We start from the raw sequence: 15,582 nt of genomic DNA, 5'->3' as shown, positions 1-15,582 counted from the left end.
TTTCCCATAAGGCACATCACGGCCTTCCTGTGCTTCGGCACTGCCCTTGGGGACCATTTTAAAGAGTGAAATCAACAAAAAGCACAGAAATGTGGGAAAGTGTAGCACTATTTGTGAAAAGGATGCTTATTTACAGCGTGAGCTGAAACAAGAAGGCAGGGGGTCACCTTGTTTGACCACAGCAAGTAGGCAAATTCACTGAAACCGTGAATGAGGAGGATGCTAGTATGTTCCCCCCATCCCGAGGCATATGCACCAGTTGCAGATTTCTTCCTAAGTTATTCTTCTGTGTAACCACATGTCAATGATTGGATTCAGGAAATTTGACATTTATGTGATACAGTCATCTAATATGTGTATTTTCAGTTTCCCTCTTGTCCCGGTCATGTCCTTTCTGACAGTGATTTTTCCATCCAGGATCATGCGTTGTATTGAGTTGTCATGTCTTTTTAGTCATCTTTAATTTGAAACAACCCGTCTTTGTTTTTTGTAAACATCAACATTTTTGAGGAGTCCAAACCAGTGGTTTTGTAGAATGCCACCTATGTCTAGTTTCCCTGAAGCTTTCTCATTATTTTGATCACGTTGTGCCTTTTGGCAGGAATTTTGATCTCCATTTTGCAGATGACAAAAATCGATGACCAAAATGTGTAGGTAACTACTAGGCAGAATTTGAGCCTGGAAGTCTGGCCCAGAGCCCCAGCACTCACTAATCTTACATAGGCTGATTCTGGCTTTGCTTAAGAAATTGAGAGATCCAACAGCAGCATTGCCAGGCCCACCTTCTCAAGAAGCAACAATGAACAGGAGCTGAGCTGCAACTACCTCTTCCCCAGGAGATGTGTTTGCCTCAGTCCCCACCACTCCCGCTTGTCTCACACCAGTCCAGCTTCATATGTTAACTTGCCTAGCCCCTGTGGGTCTTTGATTTGAGAGCTTTGTTCTGTCCCACAAGCCTGATACAGAAAGTGGTTTTATAAAAATAAAGTGCTCTGGCTGAAGTGAAAGTTGGGGGAAAGTGTGGCCTTAAGCTCTTGTCCTTCTGTGCCTGCTTGGACATGGCCAGCAGCAGCTTCCTGGGCTGAGTGAGGAAGGGGGCCCTCCTTTACCATATAACACATCTTGCCTCCATCCCACATCTCATGCACTGGGAGCCACACTCCCCTGTACCTGGATGGCCTTCTGACTGGGTGGGACTGAGTAGGATGGGGCAGGTCCCCCAGTGTGAACGTCCCTACTGCTCCCCAGAGACCTGGGCTTCTCCATGCACCCCCCTCCCTGCTTCTGCAGAGACCTGGGATCCACTTGGAATGATTTCTGGGCTGTGCCTCTAGTCTTTGGGTTTCTTCCCTAAACTTGCCTGAGCTAAGAATCATCAGATTGGCTTGTAAAATGCAGATTTCCAAACCCTTGTGCGGATTCCATTTCAAGCTGGTTTGGGTGTGTCTCTGGAATCTCTTTTTAACAAGCACTCCAGGTTCTCAAATGCAGGCAACTAGGGAAACAGTTAAGAACACAGTCTGGTGGGGAGGGGATTGAAAAAAAACCAATCTCTTTAATTTCAGTTTTATGCTTTGAATAGATAATACATTTACAAATTCCAAATACAACAGTGAAAAATTGCTGTTTCTCCCCTGTTCCCAGGTTCCCAGTTCTCCCTGGAGATAACCATTGTTGCCGGTTTATTTTGTTCCCATCTAGACAGATTTATACATAAACAAGCACACACCCTACATTTTTCTGACAAAAAATGGTAGTCTTCTATACGCATTGCCACTATTCTGCACCTTAAGAGTAGATAGACCTAAGTTTAAGTACACTTTCTAGTTTGGTAACTTGTGAGTCTCCCTGAACCTCAGTTTCCTCCTCTAAAATGGCACCAATAACAGCAGGACATCTTGTAGGTTGTTGAGGGGTCATGGGAAAACACATGTGTAAAGCTGTCAGCACAGGGCCTGGCTCCATAGCTGGTTCATTCTGCGTCCTGAGGCAGCCAGGCTCAGCTTCCTGCCTTCAGAGGTACAGACTGAGAGCCATGCTGTGGGTCAGGCCACCCACTTAGGATTTAGATGGCAGAGAGAACCTCAATAGTGTCAGTGAACGTTTACTGAGCCTTTCGCTACATGTTGGGCACTTGGCTGAGGGTTTTAAGAACATCGTGGCATTTCAGGGTGATTTCATGGTATTAAACCATTAAAGCTGGGCTGAATAATTCTTTACATTACAACATGTTTAGCAGCATCCCCAACCTCTACCTGTTGGGTGCCAGTAGCATTCCTCCCTGCCAGTTGTGACAACTAAAAATGTCTCCAGACTTTGTCAGAATGACCCCAGGGAAGAAAGGGGGACAAAATCACCCTCAGATTAGAACCCCACCTTATTTCTTCCTTCCAGTAACCACAACAACTCCAGGTGGTAAGTCCCTGTTATTGTCCCATATTAGAGGGAAGGAAACCTGGAGAACAGAGAAGCTGGGTGACATACTCAAGAACACAGCTAATAAATCACACTTAGGCAGTCCGACTGCAGAGCTGCTGTTCCTACCTATTACGTAAGAGTCCCTCTTATCTTGCAGGAATGTTGTCTTGATTAGAATTATGCAAAGCCTGTCCCAGAAATCTGCTTCACAACTAACCTCAGTACATGTTATTTGTTATTAGATCTGCTAGCAAATCTTCAAAACACACCCTGTGAGATCTCTGAAGTCCCATTTTACAGATGGGCAACTAAGGTTTCTTGCTTAGGGTCACAGAGCCAGTAAGTCAGAGGTTCTCAGCCCCAGCTGCATATTAGAATCAGCTGGGGACTTTTTGAGGGCCCAGGCCTCACCCCAGACAGATGAGACTCTCTGGGCTTGGGATCTGGGCATTCCCAGCTTTTAAAGCTCCCACGGGATTTCAAGGTTGAGTGCCCCTGTGTTAGGCTGAGAAGCCAGGTCAAGTTTTAATACCAAATCTTAGTGAACCAGTGTAACCAGATGCAGGCTCTGTCTCCTCCTTGGAATATCTCAGAGATCCGAGACCTACAGGCACCTCCCCTTTCTGCCTCAAGGTAAGTCCATGCAGCCCATTGGGACGTTTTTCCTCTTCTCTACCTGAAATCCTTCCTGAGGCTCCCCCGCACTCCTATCCCCACATACCACAGGTCCCCGACTCACACCACCAGGTTCTCCTTTATTCTCATGTGCTCAGGGATGCTCCAAGAGTAAAGGCTGAAATAGGAGGGTCCCGAGGCCAGCTGGGGAGAGAAGCACTGGCCTCCTACTGGTAAGGAATGATCCAGTGCTGGGAGATGTGAGTTCCCCGCTGTGGGTGCCAAGGGTGTATCCAAGTTGCATTTGCTTCTCCAGCAGGAGCCACACCGGTCCGAGCAGTTGGGTGACTCCCGTCTGAATTTCTCCTCTGAAGTGCTGATGTTCGCTCTGAAGGGACAAGGGGTGGCAGGGGTTGGCGTTTCAAAGATGCTGTAGCAACGCTCTCTCCTGGAACCCCACCTGCACCCACACCGGGAGGTGCCAGTCCCTGGCAAGGCCCTGCTGCACAGATAGCAAGTGAAGGCCCAGGGCAAACCATGTTACTCGAGAGCACTCAGGGCAAGCAGGCCACCTGACGCTAACCCAGGGTTCGTGCCCAGGGTGCACGTGGGAGAATTTGGACAGGATTGGAATGACCTGGTCTTCAGGGAAGAGTCTGGAAGGGGAGGAATCAAAAAGGACCAGCAGGACTGCAGGAGGCAAGAAACCCACCCTTTCTGGTCCTGCCCCTGAGCCCTTTGGCCAGAGGAGACCCCAGGAGCTGCCTGGACCACATCAGAGGGTGGCAGGCATGCCTCCCCCTCACCTGGCATCAATCTCCTTCTTCCTTGATCTTCTTAAACATAGCCAAGGCTTCCTCCAGCACGCCATCAGGGTCTAGAATTTTGACCTAGAGGTGAAGCAGCAGGGGTTGGTTTGAGGCGCATGGAAGGCCCAAGCTGCCAGCCTTCGGGGCACTGCCTGCATTGTGGGGGTATTGCCACCCTCCCTGTGGATGCCCTAACTGAAAACTTTGCCCTAACTTTGTCTGTTTCCTGGCTGGGCCAGGCCAGGCTGGGTGTGGCTGGAGGGGGTTGCTGTTTTCTGTCTCTCTCTGGGTTGGGTGTGGCCCCCGGATCCGGGTGAGAGCTGCGTACCTCAGGAATGGGGAACTGGGTGGGCTCAGGGGCCTCATCGCGGCCAAAGTCAATCATTGTGCCACACTTGGCCACGTCGTCGACCCAGAAGCCTTCAAACAGCTGACCGTGGTCCAGGTGGAAGAAACGCCCCGACCCATTCTTCATGCCTCTCTTCCAGGAGCCTTCGTAGCGGTTCCTCTTCTCTGGGGGAAAGGACAGGGAGTCGTAGGTGCTAACCCACCAAACCAGGCCAGACTATACACACCCAGGCTGGACCCTCTGCCACTCCCAGGCTAGACAGCTCGCCCACCAGAAAGCCATGGGGAAAGCAGGTTGACTAGAGTGTGCTGGGCTGGGTGGGTGGAGTTAGGTCTGGGGTGTCAGCCGTGGTTCACAGCTCACCTCCACTACCTTCCCGAACTTGGATGAGTAACGTAGTTTCCCAGCTGTACAAAATATAGTCAATAATCCTGAGAGGGGATGTTTCTCTGTGCCTGCTTCCATGCTATGTTTCTGACCTCATGTCTCACAAAAACAGTTCAATGAAGGATGATGGACTCTGTTTTACAGATGGAAGTTGAAAAGCTCAAGGAATCTGATTGCCTTGCTCAAGGTCACAGAATTAGGAAGCAGCAGAGGCAGGAGAGCCAAATCCTGTTCATCCCAGGTGCCCGTGTTCTTAATCAGGAATCAATTCTGGGGGAGAAGGTATAGCTCAAGCGGTAGAGTGTATGCTTAGCATGCACAAGGTCCTGGGTTCAATCCCCAGTTATTCCTCTAAAAATAAATAAACCTAATTACCTCCCCCCACCAATAAAATAAAATAAAATAAAAAATGTTAAAAAAAAAAAAGGATCAATTCTGTTTCTCACTGGATAGTGTGGTGATGGTGTAAAAATAATAATAAAGCTAACATCTCTCAGCTCAACTTCCTAGCTGTGTGACCTTGAGCAAGTCACTTACCCATTTTGCCTTATTTTCTTGTTTGTAAAATGGGGAGAAGAGTAGCACCTCCCTCATAAAGTGATTGTGAAGATTAAATGAGTCCATATAGGACATTAGAAGAGGACTGGACTTAGAAGAGACAGAACTTAGAAGAGTACTGGGTAAAATTTAGATCAGAGGTCAGCAAACTCTTCTTGCTGGAGGAGCACAGAGTATTTTCAGCATTGCAGGCCACAAGGTCTCTGCGCAGTTGGTTAACTCTGTCATTGCAGCACTAAAGCAGCTGAAGACAATACATAAGTGAATGAGCACATCTATGTGCCAATAAAACTTTATTTACAAAAACATGTGTTGGGCTGGATTTGGCCCAAGAGCCCTAGTTTGCTGACCCCTGCTCATACAAGTATGTAGTGATATCATTGAGCACTTACTATTATGGGTCATGCTAAGTACTGTACAAATAGAAACCTCATTTAACCTTCACAATAGCCTTCATTATGTTTTATTTTTACCCTTATTTTACAGATAAGAAAACCGAGGCATAGAGAGTTTAAGGAAATTAATTGCCCAAGGTCCCACAGCTAGTAAAGCTTGAGCCAGAATGTGAACCCAGGCAGGCTGGCTCCAGAGTCCAAGCCATTGGGAATGGTGCACTCAAAGCCCCTTTACCGTGTGGGCTCACAACAGGCACTCACTGACCTTAGGCTACCACAAGGAGATGCTCACAGAAATCAGACATGGAGCTGGGCATGCGGGGTACTGAGAGTGACAGATGGACAGCTGGCCTAACTGCGCCCCCCCCCCCCAGCTGCCCAACGCCTCAGTTTAGTTGAATCTCATTGGAAGTTGGAATCTTGAGTTTTCAGGAGACGGGGCTCTGGTTTGCGTCCTCACCAGGAGCGCCTGCTATGTGGCAGGCACTGGGGAAACTAGGGGGGACAAAACAGACATGCTCCTGGTCCTTATGTAGCTCACAGTGTGGAGGGACAATGATACTGGCTTTATAGACAGCCTACTATGTGCCAGGACCTGTTCTAAGACTCCCTCATCTAATCCTCACCAGAGCCCTATGAAGTGGGTTCTGCCATTATTCCCATCTTACAGGTGAGGAAACTGAGGCACAGAGAAGCAAGTAACTTGCTCAAGATTATACACCGAGTACTAAGAAGGAAAGGAAGCAGGTGCTGAGAATGTGAGGAGAATGTGCTTTAGGTGGAGTGGACAGGGAAGCCCTCTCTGAGGAGACAATGCAAAGGTCTAGGGGAATCTTCTTTCTATTCCAGGAAGAGGGAGCCAGTGCAAGAGTCCTGAGGCAGAAAGTGTGGGAGGAACGGAAAAAAAGTTAGTACAGCCAAAACCAAAGGAGTCCACGGGGAGAGGGGAGGCAAAGGGGAGGCAAAGCCGAGAGGTGAGCAAGGCCAGATCATGCTGGGCCCCACAGAGCACAGTCAGGGCTCTGAACTCAGTCCGAGGGCAGTAGGGAGCTACGGAGAGGTTGAAAGCAGGGCAGCGACAAGTTCCAGTTTGTGAAGAGCTCCCTCTGGTTGCTATGTAGAGAATGGATTAGGTCCTGACACCAACGCAGGCTTCTCAGTACCCTTCCCTCTGCCTGGGAATGTTCTTCCATAGCCAGTGCATATCTGGCTCCTTTTAATTCTGGTCTCCATTCAAACCTCACCTCTTCAGGGAGGCATTCTCTGACCCTAACTCAATCTAAATAGCTCCTGACCCCAACTCCTTTGTCCTTCTCCAATACATCTTCCTGTTTTCAAGGAGAATTCCTTAGCACTGTGGACCTCACAACAGGCTGGGGAACCTTGAGCAAATGACTGAACCTCTCTGTGCCTCAGTTCCTTTGCAAAGTGCAGATGATAAGAATACCTGTTTTAGAGGATTGTAGTGTGGATTAAACGAGTTCAGTGCTGCGCAATGATTATTATGACCGTAAGACAATGTCTTAATTGTTTATATTATTGTTAGGTTCCCCTTTTACAGTGTAAACTCCCTGAGGGCAGGGGCCTGGTCCCGTCATTCACCTTAACCCCCTCTGGAGCAGGGCCATGCGGGGGCGTGGCCAGGCGTGGCCCGGAGTGCCACCCGAGGGCGCGGTCTGGTGGGCGTGGCCAACAGGCCATTGGGGCGGGGCTGGGCACTCACTCAGGCGTAACATGCCCTCTCCGTCCGGCTTGTCGTTACACCACTGGCCCTCGTAGATGTCGCCGTTGCTGTAGTACATGCGGCCCCACCCGCTGCGCTGGTTGCCACACCAGTCACCCTCGTAATACTCCTTGGGTCCGAAAAACTGGATCCCATAGCCCTGAAAGCACGAAGGTGTCCCTTTTCACGGCGTCCCACAGCACTAGGAATCCCCACCATGCTCTCTGGCACCCAAGCCACACACCTGGGCTTCCCTGTTTCCTCCCTCAGCCCCACATCCAAGCTGAATGTACTGAAAAGTCTCCCAGTCTTCAGCAGCCCATCATCATTTCTCCCCTCCCCTCCCGCTGGTCTTCCTCCTTCACTCTCCAGTTCTCCCCCGACCTCAGGCATCCGCCTTACAGCGGCCAGGAAGATCTTTACCTCGCCTGTCTGCTCACATTTGCCCGGTCTCCCCAACTCTGCTCTGACCCTATTAAAAGTCGGCGATGCCTCTGCCAATCAGATCAAAGCTAGACTTTTTCCTCAGAAAAGTGAACATAAGCACACATTATGCAACCGCAGAGAATCACGGGCTCCCCGCAGATCACACTTAAGGAGATTGGGCTCAGCAGCCCAGGTCTTTTTCAAAATCCTGATTTTCCGTGTAATCTTCCAGGCCTCACCTACCCTTCCCCTGACCACCCCCACCCCCAACTCCTGTGGGCAGACACACCTTGCTGTTGAATATCTGCTTCCTTTCCTTACTTCTGCCTCATGGGTTACTTCCTCTTCTTTTTTTTCTCCCTAACTCCTTGCATCTTTTGATGTCACTTTCTACAGGAAGCCTGCCGCAAATTCTCAATGAGCTGCCTCTCTCAACTCCCTTGTGAAAACCTCTATCCTAGCACCATATTGTCTGTAAATTATTTATTTGGGGATCTCTGTCTGCACTGGCAGATAAACATTTTGAGAACAGAAATCATGAAACCCTGGGCTCTATCACTTGCGGGCGGTGTGACCCCAGGCAAGGCACTTCACCTACTCCACCTTTCTGAGCTTGTTTCCTCATCAGTAAAATGCGAAGAATAATGATGATGATGATGATGGTAATGATGTTGATGTGAGAGTTTTACAATACCAAGGTAACAACAGCAGCTGTTCAATAGCAATACTGTATTAGTATCCGTCTCCATGATCTATGGTGAGGATTCAGGTCTTTAGGGGTTGGGGACGTGCCTCCAGCTGGCTTCCACCCTTCAGGACCTTCCTTTGTTGGCCAAGGGTGTGGCCTCTGCTTTCTTTCTTGCTCCCACTTTTCCTCCCTGCCCCACCCCCCACCTCTTATCCAGTCCCAACAGAAAGGGATGCCCAGGGAAAAGAAAGCCAGGAAATGAGTGGGGAGAACAGGGAGGAGACTGCCCCCTCACAGTCTGGCTGGCTTCTTGTAGCCACAGGGTTTCATGGGCTCCTCCCTGGGCCCTCTCCTCTTGCTTCCTGTTTCCTGGGTTTTATTCTGAGAAGCCTTGATGATTCCCCCACCCCTTCCTTCTACCCACACAGCAACCCTGTTCTCCTCCCCTCTGGGGCCCCCTTCCTTTTCTCCCAGGCCTCTCTGACTGCTACACACACACACACACACACACACACACACACACACACACACACACACACAAAGCCTGCTTACAGACTGGCCCATGTCCCAGGGCATGACGGGAACCACAGCACTCACGGATTTCTTATCGCCTTTCCACCAGCCTGAGTAGACCCTCCTGTACTTTCCGGTCTCTTGGTCAGGAAGGCTGAGGGTGCCATAGCCATCTCGCTTCCCGAACTTCCAGTCCCCCTCATAGATGGCTCCTGTCTTCTTCCAGACCTGTGTTCCTTTCCCTAGGGACACAAAGATGGGCCAACACTGCCAACATGGCCTTCATGGGGCTAGGGGATGAGGGAGGCAGGCACTGCGTCGGCCTGGGCCTCAGGGGCCCCTATACTGGACAAATCTCCAGGAGTGGGGTCTGTGACTGGTGTCTAGACCCACAGCACCCAGGAAAACCCCCAAAAAGTTCCATTTCTACAGCCCTCAAGCCAAACTGATATAGCAAACCCCAGGTAGAAATCTGCCCCTTCCATGTTTCAGCTTTATCTTATAATAACAATGAATGGATACACCAGAGAGTCAGGATTTCTAGAAAATGTTCTGTATATTAAGTTCTTTAGTTCTCCTGAGCACATATGGGGACCCATCTCCTACTACTCCAGCCCCTTCTGTGTCCTTCACTCCCATTTCCATTCCGCCTTCCAACCACCTGCTGTTCCTGGAACCCACCAGATACACTTCCGCCTCAGAGCTTTCGTACCCTGGTTCTCCTCCTTTGGCCTGGAACACTCTTCCCCAAATATTTGCTCAGTCCCTACCTCCTGCAAAACTTTGCTGAAGTCTCATTTTCTCAATGAGGCCTACCCTGACCATCCCATTTAAAATTATAAGCCTCAGCCATTGCAATCTCAGTTTCTTATACAAACATCTTAAATGCAACAATAATTTTAAAATCAAATTAAATTATAAGCTTCTTTTACTCCCTTACCCTGCTCTGTTTCTTTCCATGTCACTTGTCAACTCTTAACATAATAGATAATTCACTTATTTATCACTTATTGTCTATTGTCCATCTCTTCCAGGAGAATGTACACTTCCAAGGGCACAGACTGGTCTGTTTTGTTCACTGCTCTACTTCCAGCATGGAAGAACAGTGCCTGGCATGTTGTAGGTGACCAGTATTTGTTAAACAAAGAGATAAATAAAGCATTTGTGGAGTACCTATACATGCCAATTCATGTCCTAGTCCTTGGTAGCTCAGGAACAAATCCAGTATTGTCCCTGTGAGCTTCTTGATCTACTGCAAGTAACTTAACTCCCTGGGCCACAGGCTCCTCATCTGTGAAATGGGGATGAGAATATCTTACAGGGTTGATCTGATCACTAAATTTGTTAATAAAAGTGGAACACTTTGGACAATGCCTGCAAACAGAAAAGATGAAATCAATGACTTTCACCCTGGAGGAAGGGTCCAGTCACATTGTAGGGGATGAGGGGGTATTCACACCTGTCCTTCTTCTAGTTTATTTCCTTTGGGGACTCAGGCCTCCTTCACTCTCTGTCCTTGAGGTCTGCATGGGGCTGACTCCTCTTCCTGGCAAGCCTAGCCAACCAGTGTTAGTCTCCCCATCCAGGACACTGTGATTGGCTCAGCAAAGGCCATGTGACCCCAGTTGATCCAATGAGGCTGCCTGCCTTCCAGATGCAGGCAGAACTTACCAAGGCCTATGAAGCCCTAGGTGACTGGCCCTCCTGACCCGCTCTTCTCTCTCCCCTCACTCTCTGTGTTCCAGCCACACTGGCCTCCAGTCTGTTCCTTGAACCAGATGCGATACCCCAAACCATCCCTCCGTTTCTGAGTCCACTGTCTAGAAGATGTGCTCCCCTCTGCCAGGGAATCATTTTCATCCTCTGGGCCTGTCTCAAACATCACCTCTCTGACTGTCTATGTACTCCCGGCCCCTTTCATGGCTTCTCTCCCATCCCCCGTCCATCCTGATGATACCACATTCAGCTGAGTGGCCTTGAGTAAGTCACTTCCTCTCTCTGAGCCCGAGTTTCCTCATCTGTAAATGGGATAGTACCTATTGTGCAGGTTCTCTGTGAGACAGGAAGCACCCTGGGTGGTGGGATTATTCTAGATGCCCAGTAGAGGGCCTGGCCTAGACTAGGAGCACAATGAGTGTTAGTGGGGTGAGTGGTCTGGGAACCACTGGGGCCACCCCATCCTTGCCCTGCATGACTACTCTCTTGACTGCTTCCAATGCTTATACCCCAGCAACCCAATTCAGCTAGGCCAAAGGTGAGTCAAGAGGGGGGAGAGCGTTGGGCCTGGACTCTGACAGATCTGCTTTCTGCAGCCCCAGCCCTTCTGTGTTTCCAGGGTCTGAGGGGAGGCAGCACTCACGCAGGAGGACTCAGAGGGCCACACCAGCCTACAAGGTCCTATCACAGGTGGGGCAGCAGAGTCCAGAGAATGGGAAATGACTTACCCAAAGTCACACAGCTACTCAGTGGTAGAGCCAGGCTCAGAACCTTAGAGCCCTGACTCCTAGTCCAGGGCTCTGTCCACACCCATACTGCCCACAAGGACTGAAAAATGCAGGCAGATCCCTGCCATGGTCGGCCCTCAGAGGACATTCCAGAAGTTCCCCTTCTGCTCCTAGTTAGACTGGGAGCCCAGCCCAGTTGGGGGCAGGGGGGTCCTCTGCTGGTTTGCAGGGTTGAGTTTGAAGACCAGAATCCCAGTTGCAAGCTAGTTTCCAGGGGCTACCTTTTCCTTCTCCCAGCCAGCCCCATGCTCAGCCCAGGTCTCAGAGGGTAGAGAATGAACTGTGCCTGAGAACCCCGGCTGAGGCTGTAGCTGTCTAAAGACCACTTTGTCCCCTGCAGGTCCCCAAGACCCCTGCTCAGCTGAAGCCAGGGCTGAGTTCAGTTCCAGAGCCACAGCTTGTGGAGGCCCCTAGCTGGTCCAGGTCAGCATTCACCCCTTGGGGACATGTCTCATGTCCCCAGTGAGTTATGCAAGCTGCTTCCTTGGCCCTGGTTGGCCACCATGGTCCAGACACCGTACTCACCACCTGAGCCCGAGGGTCCCCCACTCACCGTGTTTCATGTTGTCCTTCCACTCACCCACGTAGTGGTCACCATTGACAGCATACACCTGGTGCCTCAGTCCATTCTTCTGGGCTTTTCGGTCCCACTCCTTCCACAAGGGCCCTGACTTTTGTAGGCACTTGGAGATAGGCATGTTGGCTGCTTCTGTGGGGCCAGAGGGTGCTGCAAAGTGTTAGGGACATCAGGGGCTCAGTTCACCCTGCGTAATGCCCGGATTTTGGGGCTTCTTGGGGAGACACTTGTCTGAGCGCAAGTAGTGTGAGTCATGTGTGTTCTGAGTCCCCGGGGCAGATGAGCAGCCCTTGTGGGGGATTCTTCTGTGCTGGACTAACGCTAGGCTGTCTCTTCCCTTGCCTCTCAGGGAGATCCCTGGGGAGGGGGATCTGATGGCACAATTGCTTGGGATGGGAACCCAGGGAGACCAGTAGAGGAGGGGGGTTTGTGATGGCATCAGAAAGAAGCTGCCCCAGGGGAGAGGGTGAAAGTCACATATTTAATAACCAGTATGACCAATCAGAGTGGATGCTGGCTCTAAAGCTAGATCCTGGCCGGGAGCCCCCAGTGGTGAGCACTGGGACGCACTCCAGGGGAGCGGCAGGCTAGCCAGGCCATTCTGTCTGGGCTGGCAGACGGCTGCTGTGGCACAGCCTACAGGGACTCCCCACCACCACCACTGGGCCAGCACCCTGCACTTTAGCCTCCTGGGCCCTGTTTCCTCTGCCTGGTGGATAGGATGGTGGAAAAGCCAGGGGCTGGCTTTGCAGGGGTTTGTGAGCTGTAGGAGAGCCCATCAACTAAAAATACTGTCTCTGGAATGACCACCTGTCCCGGCTTGTCTGGGACTGAGGGTTTTCCTAGGACCTTGGACTTTCAGTGCTAAAACTGGGACAGTCCCAGGCACACCAGGAAGGTTGATCAGCCTTCTACCCCTGACCTCTGACCTCTGACCTCTGCTGGGCACTCTCCCTGTCTGCCTCATTACCTGATTAGGTTTTATTCATCAGACCAAGGCTCTCCTCCCTGCCCTGCCTGGTGGGGTTGCAAAGAGACTGTGGGTGGTCTAAGGTTTCTCCCCAGTCTGGGAGCACACCACGGGCTCTTGATGTCCCCAGGATCTCCAGTGCAGACGTCCATGTCCATCTGTCTGTCTCCAGGGGACTTGTGCAAAGTGATAAAGATGGTCTCCAAATCATGGGGATCCCTGTTTCCCCTCAGAAAATACCATCTATCCTGCTCCATGGGTTTGGGAAGAACGTATTCGCGTGCGCGTGTGTGTGCACACACACACACACTCCGGCAGTGCTAGCAGCCAAGGGTGGGGCAGTCGGAGCATGGGGCATGAGGGGATGGGGGTGGGGGACTAGAGTGAACAATTTAACCATCAGCAGGCAGAGGTGTTGACCAATCAGCATGACCACAGGGCTGAGCAGATTTCAGGAGATCATGGTGTCCCAGGCATCCACCCACTCAGGGCCAGCGTCACAGGTGTGCAACCTGAGCAGTTGCACAGGGCCCAGTCCTTAGCAGGGCAAGTGCTTGGTTTCGGCTCTGCTGTCACTGTTTTGAAATTCTTTATACTTTATGAGCTAGAGCTTTGCATTTTCATTTTGCACTGGGCCCTACCCATCAAGGATTTCCCTGGGTTGGGCCACAGCAGGGGCCTGCAGGAGTCTGACCAGGCTGGCCAACCACACTGGCTAGTACATATTTTGACAATCATGCCTAGGAACTGGGAAGGAAAGTCGCTCCAAGGAAAGAAAACAGCCAAGGCAAAAACTGGACAGAGGGAAACAGTCTCAGATCCTAAATTTAATGTTTTTCTTTTTTTTCTCCCATTTGCATGTACCACGTGTACTATGATTAACCTATATACTGAAATTATTTCACTTAAAAAAGAGCAATACATTTATCCAAGAAAGAGATGTTACATATCATTACTTAAGTCTTAGCTAGATACTGGGGCTTACAGTTGAAATTAGCGAAGTTCAGAAAGGTGTTAAAGCCATATTTGCCTCAAACTGACACTTTCTCCTTGGCTTACTCACAATTGTACGAGAACTCAGACTGTAATAACTTTCTTACGATGTCATTAGGTGTTAATTCTTCATCAATGTAATATAAACTCATCCTCTGTTCCACACTTCCGGAAACGTAGATTCTACCCAAGAGGAGGTTGCGGTCTTAACACAGGAGCTACTACTGATAGGAAAAGAAAGCCTTGCAACGCGGCGCGCGGACTCTGCCCGGGTTGTTTTGACACTGAATAACAATAATTACCATCACGGAAGGTGGAGGGAGCCGGGCCTAGACAACTCGGGGTCAGTCGCCAGCCAGCGCCCCGTCACACCTGCGCCCTCTCACCTGGGCTCTCGTGCACCGCGGCGGAGCCTGGATCTAGAGTCCCAGGCAGAGAGCGCTGGGGTCGCAGCCCTCCGCCTCCAGCCTCAGTTGCCGTGGGCAGCGCGCGCTCCGGCGTCCCTTGCCAGCCCAGGGTCGCTATGGCAACGTGGGGCCCCGGCCAAGCCGGCTCGCAGTGCCTGCCCCTTCCTGCGGAGGCTGTGCGCTTGCGGAGCCGCGCGTGGGGAAGGCTGCGCATCCTCCCGTGACACGGAAGGACGTCCTCGGGCCTGTGGAGGTCGAGTGCTGGCTGGTGCACCGGTCTGGTGGCCAAAGGCTGGTGGGCGAGCCGGGGAGACCTGATACCCAGGGAGCGTGGGCCACGGTGTGCCCAGGGAGGTTACTGCCTTCCCCACCCCCGCTCCTCTCCCGTCCCGGGTTCCTCAGGGCAAATACAGCCCCCAAAGCAGGCAAGAAAGGGTTAAAGGCTTTTCTGCCAAGTCACAAAGACAAAAGGGCAACATTTGAAGGGAAAACCAACATTACACCTGTTCTTTGTTTTGTGAGGATCTACTAGACTCATTTGAGAATCTTAGGGAAGCTATATGGCCCCTCCGCCCCGGAAGATGCATATGCTTTACATATACAACATAAATACCAGTTGGGGCAAGTCACTCCTGAGCTGGCTTTCCTACAGTGGCTCCCTTGTCACTCAGAATAAGAACGACGTGCCTACAGTGGCCTTCAAAGCCCTGTGTCATCTGCCCACCTCCCTCCCCTTTCCTTTCTGAGCTTGTCCCCTGCCCAGTCCCACTCTGCTCTAGCCACAGGCTTGCTTCCTTGCTGTTCCTGAAAAATGCGGGCCAGGTTCCCTCTTTAGGGTCTTTGCCTCTTCTGTGTGCTCTGCTAGGACATTTCCTCCAGACAGCACCTAGGTCCCTCTGTGCTGTATGGGGCTTTATTGAAACATCATCTCAGTAAGGAGTTTCCAGACCGCCCTATTTACAATTGGAATCTCCATCTATATTTCCCTCCCTGTTTTCCTCTTTCCCATCCTCATTCCTGTTTCATGTTCTTTTCAGCACTTAGCACCACTGTATACACACACACACATTATTTATTGTCTGTCTCTTTGGAAGCAAAGATTTCTTTTCTTCTGACTTCTAAGGGGAAAATTTCAAAAACATAACACAGAATAGCATAACTAATAGTACAATGAATACCTGTTACAACTTCTGCCCATACTGGACAGTGATCGGCATGTTGAAACTGAGTCCCTCTAAAACCGAGTTCCT

The 15,582-nt window shown here is 50.7% G+C and overlaps 1 protein-coding gene across 1 annotated transcript; it reads right to left on the bottom strand.

Annotated features, from left to right (window-relative positions):
* Positions 1-1,535: 1,535 nt before the first annotated feature.
* MORN3 (MORN repeat containing 3) lies at positions 1,536-14,486 on the bottom strand. Its single transcript, XM_010969669.3, has 7 exons — positions 14,312-14,486; positions 11,939-12,112; positions 8,966-9,123; positions 7,255-7,414; positions 4,171-4,355; positions 3,840-3,923; positions 1,536-3,421 (listed from the first exon to the last, which is right to left on the bottom strand). The coding sequence occupies exons 2-6, from the start codon at positions 12,081-12,083 to the stop codon at positions 3,846-3,848; spliced, it is 726 nt and encodes a 241-aa protein (XP_010967971.1). The 5' UTR covers positions 12,084-12,112; positions 14,312-14,486; the 3' UTR covers positions 1,536-3,421; positions 3,840-3,845.
* Between the last annotated feature and the right edge of the window lie 1,096 nt (positions 14,487-15,582).

Source organism: Camelus bactrianus, chromosome 32 (assembly GCF_048773025.1).
Source record: "Camelus bactrianus isolate YW-2024 breed Bactrian camel chromosome 32, ASM4877302v1, whole genome shotgun sequence".
In the NCBI taxonomy this organism is placed as follows: Eukaryota; Metazoa; Chordata; class Mammalia; order Artiodactyla; family Camelidae; genus Camelus; species Camelus bactrianus.
This window is presented reverse-complemented; position numbering and strand designations above follow the sequence as displayed.